This window comes from Doryrhamphus excisus, linkage group LG21 (genome assembly GCF_037039965.1).
Source record: "Doryrhamphus excisus strain RoL-2023G ecotype Guam linkage group LG21, RoL_Dexc_Guam_v1.1, whole genome shotgun sequence".
In the NCBI taxonomy this organism is placed as follows: domain Eukaryota; kingdom Metazoa; phylum Chordata; class Actinopteri; order Syngnathiformes; family Syngnathidae; genus Doryrhamphus; species Doryrhamphus excisus.
In genome coordinates, this window is record NC_136377.1 from 6,430,001 (window position 1) to 6,442,066 (window position 12,066).

Below are 12,066 nucleotides of genomic sequence, written 5' to 3' on the forward strand. Positions count from 1 at the left end.
TAATCCTCCATCTTGACAGTCATTCATTCAGCACAACATTATTACATAACATTAAATTAGCATTTAATGATCAGTCGTTTTTATTTTTCATCATGACAAGTGAGGCCTCATTGTAGCTACCCAAAAATCAGATGAACTTCTGCCAAGTGAATTGTGTGTTTATTTGAAAACAAAAACATGGCCTACATTGAATACATGAATGAACGATTGGTTCAAATGTAATATGATGTTAATGAATTTTACAAAACTTAAAACATAAATCTAAAGAAATGACATTTTCAATGCTGGGCATGGGAGGCTTGCAAGAAAAAAAAAAGACTTATCCAAAGTTATCAAAGTAAAGGCGAGACTTTGTTGTAGATATGTAGAGTATTTGCTTTCAAATGGTGTTTCAAATAAGTTTGTGACAGTGTTTTTTTTTTATGTCGGGATTCATAACTTGTGTCAGACCGCTTGCTACCTTTAAAGGAATCCTTTTTCTCAAATGGGTTTGGTTGAGCTTTTAGCCGATGTTCTTCTCATATCAATAAAAGTATTGCGCAGCACTTATCACAGAAACACCAACGCAGCCACGCTGCCCCCTGTACTGGGTTGAGGGGGGGTCTGGCAGTTTTAAAAGGTTGTAGCACAACAAGCCTATTTGTGTCAATAAGTGAGTGAACATTTGAATAGGGCATAAAAACATTACTGTTTGAATGGAGTGTAACTAGTTGACATGGTGGGTGGTTGAGAAACACAGCTTTAGAGTGTAAGGATAAGGACCACCTAGGGGAAAAAAAAATACATCCACTGTGAAGCAAAGTAACATAGGAAACATTTTGCAATTTATAGGAATACATACTAGGGTTTTTCATCTGGTGATGGTTCATCATTGCCAGGGCTTCCATGGCGTCATTAATGGATTCCCACTCCAGTAAGCCTGAAGAACTCCGCTCGCCTGTGGTGCCAAACAAGTAATGATCAATTAAGGTCAATAATTATGACCCCGCTGGATAAATTGTCATGTAAGGGGCATGCATGTGTTTCAGCTGCTTGTCACTGGTTCTACGTTTTTTACTTGGAAAAATCTTGTGGCACACCACTAACCAAAAATGTTACAAAATGTCACCAAGACCTCACACGTGCATCAATAAGTCTATCGGAGGAACAAGGTTGGTGTTGCCACACGGACCAATATTACATTGCTCTGCCAGTCTTTACGCCACAGACACTCAACAGTAGCCACGTTTTTACGTGACGAGTTTTTCTCTTTCCGAATGACGTTTCGGGAAACAATGGTATCCATGGAAAGGAATATTCCAATCGCTTGTCTACATGCGCCGTGAAAATCCAACGGAATAGTCCATAGGGCATGCGCAGTAAAACGTAAACATCAACATCACGTGATACCGACTTCCCCAAGTTTTTCTTTCATTTGTTGGAATAACTCCGTATTGTCAGTTTTTCATTCGTCCAGTCTTGAAATTTAGTTTGAATCAAAAACAAACTTTGCTTAGTCCAGTGCCGATTGCTGGCCTCCATTTTTAAAACTGAAGAACATCTGGAGCTGCGTGTTACGTCATATCTGAGCATGCGCTGAAAGAACGCACCCGGGATAAATTTAAACAGGAAAAGATCAAATTCAATCTTGCTAATATTTTATAATTAAACTCGGGATTATTTAAATCGGGATATTTAAACCCTCTTATTCAGCCTCTTTGTGTAAGCGGGACTACTGAGTGTTTGCAGTTAGCTTCTTGATGGAGCATACGCTAACATGAATGCACAGAAGCAATGGTTTCTGAGGCAGCCAACAGCTCCAGTGTGGGAATATTTTGGTTTTCAACCGTGAGTAAAGTGAGAGCCTTCGTTCCGACAGCCAACGCTTAACTGAGGTGTTTGGTCGGCATGAATTTCAAATCTCACAACAAAAGATCCACTAAAAAAACCAACAAAATCTGATAAAATGAAAAAAATAGCAAGACAAAAACCAGCATACTCACTCTTTCCACTGAAAAGTTTCACACTTGAAGGGTTCTTAATTCCCAAGTCTTGGCAGACCTGCAAGGAAATTGTGGTTCAGTCACACAAAACACCAGGAACCTTCTAAAAAGAAGCCTTGTTGGCTTTCCTAACCTGGTTGAAGATCTCCTCTGAGATGTCAGGCTGTGCATTGAAGAAATGCAGTACGTTGCTCGGGTGCTGGATACGGTTCTTGGCTGCCTGCTCTGGAGAGGTGAAGCGGTTGTTGCGGGAACTGTGGAAGTCTTTGAAGCTACTGGTGTTGTCGTCTAACTGGTAGCTCTGTCCTGGAACAATAGCCTGCTGCTTTGACACACTGTGGGGGAAAAAAAAAAAAAAAAAGGCAAGAGGTTTGTGTCCGAATGCTGACCACAGCTTTTAAGACCACCGCTCTTACCAGACGTTGAGTTTTTGCCCAAAAAGGAAATTGTTGTTGAGATGAGTGATGGCTCTGTCCACAGAGTAACAGTCACCCATCTCCACCATCGCTGCTCCAGGCTTGCTCTTCATGAACTTGACCTGCAGAAAAACACAAATATGCCGCTGAGACACAGCCCACTCATAATACCTTCCAATAAAAAAAAAAAAGAGTCCACTCACCCTCTCTACGTTGCCATAAAGACAGAAGATGTTGAAGACCTTGTCGGCATTGATCTTCGCGGGCTCCAGGCCATACACCATGAGAACGGGCGAGTCGGCGTGTGGACCGTACTCGGGGGGCGGCGGCCCGTATCCAGGGCCGTAGCGCTGATTACCACGACCACGTCCACCCATACCTGGTCCCATGCGGTGGGGAGGGGGACCATAGCTGTCTTCATTGTAGCCATGATAACCTCCCTGAGGGCCACCTTCATTGTAAGGGGGGAGAATATGTCAATAGCCTTTAAAAAAAAAAATGTATTCCATTTTGGCGTGTAGATGCACCACATGATAGTAATTCTTTTTGGGAACATGTACCATAATCAGGTGGGTGGTCTCCAAGAAGAGCAGGCTGCCTCTGGCGTTTGTTTGGATTAGCATTTGGATCTACAAGCAAACACGTCAATTAGCTTTCTTCACAAAACCTGTCATGCATGTGGAGTTTCTTGGTGCTGGGGGAAGGAGTGGTTTGCATGCAGCACAAGGGACACTTAAAAAATGAAAACGAGCAAAGATACTACTTTGCCATCCAGTTCATGACATAATGGAGATTTCTTCTCTACTGTCATCTCTTTATAAAACACACCTTGTGTGCTGTTCCAATTGCCTTCACCATCAGCATCTGTGTAGGTACACATATACAAATGTCAAATACCAAAAGTTACAGCAGGAGAAAAGTACATTTGGCAACATTGTATTCAAACTTCTCTACAGCGTGGGGCAATATGATATCAAACATGTCACGGAATGTAATGCATCAGTTGAGAAGCCCAAACACAAAACAAAAATACAGTACAGCCACTAACATAGTACACGTTCTTGGACATGAAACAATATCGTACAATGTGTATGCAACAATATTTTCGGTTGAATTATTTGCGTCATGAGTCCACTGAGTGAATATAGCTGCACCATACATTTGACTTAAATATATATATATAGATGTGTACAGGTATAATCAGTAGATACAGTCAATCCCGGCATACTTGTGATTTAGCATTCACGACCCCTCAAATTTGGAGGCTTTTTCAGTCATTACATTTTTTCAAAAAAAAAAAAAATCTGTGTTATGAGCAGCGCAAACCCTCGTTGCTCATCATAACACAATTTAAAGTGATTCAAATGTTCTGCTCCCGTTAAGAGACTCGTGTAAGAAAGATTTTTTTGACTTGTGTGGCATCTTTCTGTTCATTAAATACCGCAAAAATGGGCATATTTCATAGTTGCTAATGGCAATTAATCATGATTTTTAAAAAAGATTAATTCAATTAATTTTTCCCCCATTTGACACTTTCACTGACTTGTTTTCCAGTCACGCATTGAGATTTCAATCAATGTTCCGCGCTCATCGTATATTACCATTCATGAGTGCCTATCCATTTTATACTTTATAATGTGTCCAATAAGTGAGAAACATATTGTAGAGACTGGGATGATTCTGGACAATAGTCTAATAATTAATAATAAAGACAATTTCAGATTTGTGGGTGGTCTTTGAAAATAAAACCATGTAATTAGCAGGGATTTACTGTATCAAACTTAATTTACCGTATTTTCTGGACTATAAGATGCTCCGAAGTTTAAGTCGCACAAGACCAAAAATGCATAATTAGGTAAAAAAAAAACCCACTGAAATATAAGTCACATTTTTTGCAGGTAATCTATTTTACAAACTACTTAACCAAAACAGACGTTACGTTCTCTTGGAAGGCAAGTTCTAACAATAACAATAAAAGAATAGAGAACAGGCTGAATAGGTGTAAGATATGCTAACACAATGGTTATTCAGCTACACAAAAAATAAACATGAACACAAAAGGTGTCCAGTGTTTATGTAACAAATGTCTTTTTTTCCATTTATTAGTCGCAGGAACAGCCAACCTATGAAAAAAAGTGCGACTTATAGTCGGGAAAATACGGTAATGTGTTGTATCAATCCTGCTATGCAGGCAAACAGTTGCGCAATATTGAGAGAAAACATACAAAACAAACTAAAATAAGAAAAAGGTCTAATCAGTTGAACTCGGAAGTGCGGACAGCTAGTCGTTTATTTTTTTTAAACACATTTTGGAACTTGATATAGCCAATAGCAGATAACATGGTTGATAGTGTTTTGAAAAACATTGTAAAATTTGTATTTTATCCTCCTAGATATTGAAGTACTGGGTAATTATGATTTTTTTTTTTTATTGAACACCCATGCAATTACTGCTATTAGCTATTCTTCGAGTACAGTATCTTAACAGAGCAAATGTAAGGACAGGCACCGTGCACTTCATTTTGGTCAACAGCAAGTCTCAACTTCTAACCAATATATGAGTTTGTCATTCAGTAATACTTACAGCACCATACATGACGCATTGGACATAGTGTGTGGGTGGGGGGGGGGTCAGGCTTCAGCAAAGATGCTACCCTCCAATCTTTGACTCCAGCCTCAACTCAATCTCCCTCTTCATTCTTCCTCTTCTTTCTTTCCTTCCTTCCTTCCTTCCTTCCTTGCATCCCCACCACCAGAGAAGTGACAAGTACATCCACACGTCCATGCTCCTTTTCTTGCTGCAATTCAATTGTTTTGTTGTCGTTTTTTTCTCCAAAGTTGCTATGATAAGCAGTTCCAGGCTTACCGTGCTCTGATCACAAAGCGGGATAATTGCATCATTTGAGAGTGGGCTGTCTTTCCACAGACACACTGAGCCAAACCTGCATCACACAGGAGGTGTTAAAGGCATCACTGTGGGCCAGTTCAAAAAAAAAAAAAAACGAAAACAAAACAATGCAAAAAAAAAACAGTACAGCACAGATAGAAGGGAAACAGGTGGGAAGATAAGAGGTAAAAACAGAATACCAGTCCAAAAAATGTTTTTTGGAAGATGATTTGTAATCTGTCTGCATCTGCGCTTGTTGGAATGTTTGATGCTTGTGTCTTCATGGTTATTTCTTCTCGTGTAGAAATGGGCGCTCGATAGGTGCTTTGTTTTAATAGCGGATGGTCACTTGCGGTGCTTGACAGTAAGTGGCCTGGTATATCTGCATGATGATGTGCTGTGATGGCAGTCCCCCAACTGTGTGCAGCCGTGGATGTTCAGCTCGCCAGTGTCATGTGTTCGGCGCAGGAAGGTGGCGGAGTCGTGCAGTATTAATGTCTCAACAAGAGAAGGGCCTCTTATTTTTTTTGTTATCTGCCGCAGTATGTGGTGTCATCTGTTCCCCTGGTCAGCGGAGTGTCTGAGAACTCCTTTGTGGCCGTGTTATAGAAGACATATCCCAAGGGGGCCCAAAGGGCTAGGAGGTGCGGCCAACCCGCCCAGACCTTCAATGTGCTGTGTCAAAAGTGGTTGCTCCTCAAGGATCTGGAGATGAGATGTGCTGTACTGGTGGTGGCGGTGGTGGTGGTGGATGCAATGTATCAAGATCGGTCTGTGTTGGTTATAGGAGGTGTTTGCGTGGCCTTTTAGTATTTCTGTCCCTGAAAATGGAGGTGTTTGTCCATGACCACAAATGATTTGCATCCCAATGTCAGTCGCTTGTAGTGGAGATAGACGTGACGATGGACTTGCTATGATGAAGTATTGACTTGAGGTTGTGTTCCAGTGTTGGATGTCCCACTGTGTCCGATGTATCCCAAAGTGTAGCTTTACGTGAGTTATGGCTTTTTGGTGCTCTTCTACTCTTGCTGTAGATAGAAGTGGTGCTGTCTGCTTAGAAAATGAGGTAAGCCTGTATGGGTTCTCACAGTGAGGACACAAGGAGCTCCTCACCTTTATAAGGCAGCATCAATCAAATAAGAGCAATACCAAGATGTGACATGCCTTGTCTTTAGAATGTGCATGAGCTATTCTTGCTGTAAATTGATTTGTTTTCCCACTGACTCACTGGATTAAAAAAAACACAAAGATTTCAAGTTCTGAACAAACCAGAAGTTCTTCAACTGAAATTATTATTTATGCTAAAATATTGTCCGATCCATGGTTTTCAAAGTGATACTTTACGACTTTTTACGCCATCCCACAGCCACTCAAATGCCAGGTTTTTGTGATATAAAAAAAAAATGAGAGCATGATAAATAATTTCTGAACTTTTGTTTCCACTGAGGGTTGAACTCCGCCATATTGTCACCAATTCTGCTCATTACTACAGCCAATGTGTTTTGCGGGGATCTGGTTTCTGGAGATGATGTGGTCCTGCTTGGTTTCTTCGGGCCCGTGATCTTCAACGCTCACTGCATTGGTTGGCAGCAGAGTGTGAAGTGGCTGGTACCTCTAAGTTTGAGTCCATGGTCGACTGAAATTGAGTTTTCTCTGTAGAACCGCTGCTCCTCCACATTGTGAGGAGCACTATGAGGTGTTCAGGGAACGCCTGACCGGTCGGAGACCTCGGGGAAGACCCTGGACTCGTTGGAAGAAACTGGCCTGAGAACAGGTTCCGCCGGGAGGAACTGGACAAAGTAGCCAAAGAGATGGAAGTCTGGGATTCCTTGCGAACCAACCTTTTTTCCAATCTTTAATGTCACCTTTCACCAGTTGAAAATAAAACTGAAATATGAGGGGAAGTAAAATTAACACACCCTCATAACTGTGTTCAGAAGTGGCCGATCACATTCAAACTCATGTTAAATGAGAGATAGCACCTACAGTACAGCCATTTAAAAAGGGAGGGAATTGGACGTCCATTGAAAATTGGTAAGGGAGACTGCCAAGAGGTAAAGAGCAACATTGAAGGAGCTGCAGGAATTTCTGGCAAGCATTGGCGGTTATTTTTTTTTTTGATCACAAAAAACCTGGCATTTGAACAGGGGAGTGTAAACGTATTGTACCCACTGTATGTGTTAGAGCCTGCAAAAGGGCCGATTCTTCCATAAAAATAAACATTAATTTTAATCATTCTTTGAAACATTTCTTAAATTCGGGTCATGATTATGTTTATCACCTGGAAGCAAAGGGTTATGTCAAAGCGTCATCATGGGAGTTTCTAGCCAACCCTGCAAGCTAGTAACTGATAAGACCGCATTTGAAACATGAGACAATACAAGGATTTGCCATGTAATCCTGGAGCCTTATATAAAAACAGTGCCCTTTTAATGTTACTTTACTTCCTATAAGTGATTTTGATTTGACTATTGATTTTAGAGCCTAAAGAGGTGGTAACGCTTCATGATAGATCTGCACGCATGGCTCATTGCAGAAATAAAAAATAAAAACCAAAGGACAGCCCTGACGTAAATAGACAAAATAAGTCTCAGTTAATAATAATTTGGTCTCAAATGTTGTCAATAATATCTTCCATTTGTGGTTACAATAAACATTTCAAAACTCAACTGCATTGTTTGTCCAGTCATATTTTGTTTCATTGTACATTGATTAAAATGATGTTCAAATCTCAGTTGTCTGATGACACCCTTACTTTTTAGCAATAAGAACAACATTGTACACCGTGAATGGGTTGTCAATCTAACTGCATATGTGGACCAACCACCATATCAAGCAGCAAAATACTTGGACCAAATATGAAGTAGTACACCGTGTATAGCAAGGCATGACTGCCAAAATCTATTTCATGGTGAGTAGAGATATAGAATTGTATCATTAAGCCATAAATTAAAATCTCCAAAATGTTTGAGTAAGTATCTACTGGACGAGACAAGGCAGGGATGTGAGGTTGTGTCACTGTCTCATGCTATGAGAGTGAATGATGCATTTGTTTAGGGTACTTACTGAGTGAACTCGAAGTGCTCTAAGCTATACTCATGCATCAGACTAAAAAGTACTGGCTGCCCATGAGGTTGCTCCACATGTCCTTACTTTGTGACTGCAGTGTGGCAAGAAAAACGCATGAAAACGGTGACTCCATTGCAGGAATACTGCCTTGGAACTCTTGAGGTTGATTTACATGCTCAGTGGAAAAAAAAAAATATGAACCATTCATGTGATCAAAGGCAATATCCGTGCAGTTGAGAGCCCTACCACCCAATACGGTGCATGAGAGGTAAAGAAGCAGAAGAAAAGGGGAAGGAACAATTAGGAAGTGCAGTACCTTGGCCACTCAGGTTAGGGTTTGTGTAGTCCCATGTGCCCTGGTCATTCTTGAAGACATTTAGGCGAGAAGGCTGTGGATTTTTGTCAAACAAAAGTCATTCATCGACATGAAGTAAGATTTGATCATGTACAAATATTGTTTTGAGGTGCCATACACGTACCTTGGCATATTCTATCTTCAGTGTGCAGCAACCGGAGTAGATGTCCGCCCCGTTGAGCGAGGCTTTAGCCCTCTGGGCACTTTGGATGGAGTCAAATGTGGCAGCAGTACGTTAAGGAGACTGCAGATATATTTATTGCTTAGCTCGTGTAATAACTATGTCTTAACAAACATACAGTTTGAAACAATTCATATTTTGTAAGTATAAAATGGAATCATTAAGTGCATTCAAAAATATACTATGCAAGGGGTTGAATGAAGTGCTACAAAGTTGCTATACACTACAGTGTTTCTAATATATGATTATTTGATCCGCCACAAATGGCTACATAACGTGGCTTGTCATTCCATCTCTGTACAGTAGATGGCATCATAACTCTGCCTCTTGGTAATGGTTTTTTTGAACATGCATCAGATTACAATTGAGTGCATCACATAATCAGTTCACAGTTCCACATGTCCAAAAGGAGTAGGAAGAAGCAAAGCTTATTAAATCCTACCCCTCCATCTGGTACTTTTACAATCAGTAATTGTTACATTTGTTCACTTCCTGTTTTCCTAATATAGTTTTAATTTTTTTTTTGTCATGTACCGAAGTACAAGGTGATATGACCATACAATGACATAATGGGTACCATAGTAAGTGTCAATATAGTGATATATATATATATATATATATATATATATATATATATAGTTCAAGGCTCTTCATCCTTGTATTTAGCAAACATCAACTGCTTTTATTGTTTCTTGAATTGGCTCATCGTTGTGCATTGTTTGAGTTCCTTACTCAATCCATTCCATAGTTTGATTCCACATACTGAAATGCTATGGCTTTTTAACATAGTCCTAGCATATAAGTGTTTCAAATGTAGTTCTTCCCTGAGATCATATTTCTCCTCTCTTGTAGAGAAGTATTGGATGACATTTTTAGGTAATTGGTTATTTTTAGCCTTATGCATTATTTTAGCTGTTTGAAGATTAACTAATCAGCAAGTTTAAGTATTTGTGATTTCAGAAATAAGGAGTTAGTATGTTCTCTGTAGGCGGCATTATGAATTATCCTTACTGACCTTTTTTGCAGTACATTTAGTGAGTGAAGATTGCTTTTATAGTTATTACCCCATATTTTCACACAATACGTAAGATATGGTAGAACCAGCACAAAAGCATTGTGGATAATAGCGGTTAGTGAGATAATAGAAGTACAAGACAAAAGGATATTCAACCATGGCCTGAACACCATTCTTTCTGAAGATGACGATCCTCTGTACAGGACCACAGTTGTTACATACGGTGTACAACACATCCTGTAAAGAGGAATAGAGGTCAGCACACAGTGAAGGCTGCTGCTTAGCTTGGCTGGTAGGAAATCGAATACTTCCCCACTGTATAATTGTCATTAAATTAAAGTCATGATGGGTGGCTCCACATGCATCATGTCTTATTAGCCTGGTTCACATTACCGTTGTGATGGGGTAGATGGGGTTTATGATCGTGAGCAGCAGCACATTGTTCACACTCCGGGTGTCGTCCGAGTCTCCTGGCCGAGAGATCTTTTGGCTTGTGGAATAATTGATGAAGGCGGGATGGCCTGCAATGTAAACCTGGTTCTCGGCTGCATATGTAACAGCGCTGCAGGATCCATTCATGTCTTCATACTCCACCAGGGCTTGGCGCTTATTGGGCATCATTACCACAGAACTATGGGCAAAATAGAAAAAATTACAACCTATAAGGGTAGTTTACTCAAACAGCTGGTTGACATAAAATATCGGATATGTGTTAAGTGAAACTAAGACACTCATGGACTCAAAATACTAAGTGTAATAACTACCAGTACCAGGAAATATTTCCTTTGATGCAAAGCACTGTCCTTGAATTTATTGACAAAATGGCTGCTATGTAGCCATAATGACGGTTTCCCAAGTGTACAACGAAGATATACATTTTGTCGAGAGGTCAATACCTGATGGCCCCGAACTCTTGCAAGGCTTCCACTAAATCGGTCTCCACAACACCGTCGACCAAACCCCTGATGTGCACCACCGGGGAGGGCAGTGGTTTGTGAGGGTCATCGTAGTTCTCCTGCAAGCATCATAAACTCATGAATATTATAAATATGATTAAATTGTGAACGTAGAGGACTTAATAGATGTTGCACATTATCACAGGGCAACGACGAACTCGATAGCATCGAGGACGCATTGAGTTCATTTGAATTGATATTAGCATTGTAGCATGAGTAAACGTTGACGCGAGTCTAGTAACAATTTCTACATCATTATCCATGTTGAGGCAAAGGTTTAATAATATAATAGGTAGTATCATTGTAGGAACGTTGCTCAAGTAGCAGAAACGTAAAAAAACACAACATTGCATTGTCAACACGATATTGCTTTTCGAAGGCTAGCTACCCGGCTAACAGGGAGACAGGCGCTCTTTGTTACGGTGCAAATGGCGAATAATAGTGAATCTGATTTCGTTAAAAACTAACTACGGAGAGAACAAGGCACCCCTCACCGTTGTCATCCCTCCGTCCTCTGTTTTCTGTCGTTTTGTTGCTCTGCCACCTTCTCCGTAGTATCGGCCCGCAGCGGTAGCCATCTTGTAACTGGCCCTTGTGCCAGATTAATGTTGCATTCACTGACAATGGGACAATGCACTTTCACGTGTTAAATGAAACGTCATCGTGTCGTCACACAGTTTATGCTCCAGTCAATGAAACTAAACTTTCTCTACCAGAGTTTATCTTTACTGTAACACAGAGAGGCAGACTGTTGTATAAAAAACATTAAATTAATCTTATAAATTCATATACTGTAATGTGTTTTGTGCTTATGTATGTGTTGCCATGAAAGATGTGTTCCGGGGTTAAGGGAATGAAAGAGGGAACGGACAGGAAGAACTTCCATAAAACAGGCTGTTGTTCCGCCTATCGTCCATTCAAACCTGCACCAGCAGTGCTTGCTCACCAAGACACATGCGCAGTGATGTCACATGGTCAAAAGAGCATAGTTGCCTTTCAGATGAAGCCAAATAGAGACAAAAACACATTTAAAATTCCAATTTATTCATAACATGAATAATAGTTTTGTCAATATCATAATTTAAAATAAATTACAAATACTATACATTCAATTACACTGTTACAAAAAAAAACCCAGGGGGCTGAATGATCATATTTAACACAGGAAAAACCACATGGCAGTTTAAATATACATTGTGCAGATT

At 40.2% G+C, this 12,066-nt stretch overlaps 1 protein-coding gene across 1 annotated transcript in view; it reads right to left on the reverse strand.

Annotated features, from left to right (window-relative positions):
• Positions 1-11,480, reverse strand: part of hnrnpl (heterogeneous nuclear ribonucleoprotein L) — an 11,891-nt gene extending 411 nt beyond the window's left edge. Inside the window, exons 1-14 of the mRNA XM_078787638.1 lie at positions 11,356-11,480; positions 10,802-10,920; positions 10,299-10,536; positions 10,055-10,142; positions 8,834-8,928; positions 8,671-8,743; positions 3,227-3,262; positions 2,959-3,027; positions 2,602-2,849; positions 2,399-2,520; positions 2,116-2,317; positions 1,983-2,040; positions 842-937; positions 1-765 (exon numbers count right to left, since the gene is read on the reverse strand). The exon at positions 1-765 is cut by the window's left edge and continues 411 nt beyond it. Coding sequence (XP_078643764.1) covers positions 707-765; positions 842-937; positions 1,983-2,040; positions 2,116-2,317; positions 2,399-2,520; positions 2,602-2,849; positions 2,959-3,027; positions 3,227-3,262; positions 8,671-8,743; positions 8,834-8,928; positions 10,055-10,142; positions 10,299-10,536; positions 10,802-10,920; positions 11,356-11,439 — 1,587 coding nt within the window. The 5' untranslated portion in view covers positions 11,440-11,480 and the 3' untranslated portion in view covers positions 1-706. The remainder of the gene's footprint in view (positions 766-841; positions 938-1,982; positions 2,041-2,115; positions 2,318-2,398; positions 2,521-2,601; positions 2,850-2,958; positions 3,028-3,226; positions 3,263-8,670; positions 8,744-8,833; positions 8,929-10,054; positions 10,143-10,298; positions 10,537-10,801; positions 10,921-11,355) is intronic.
• Positions 11,481-12,066: the final 586 nt, after the last annotated feature.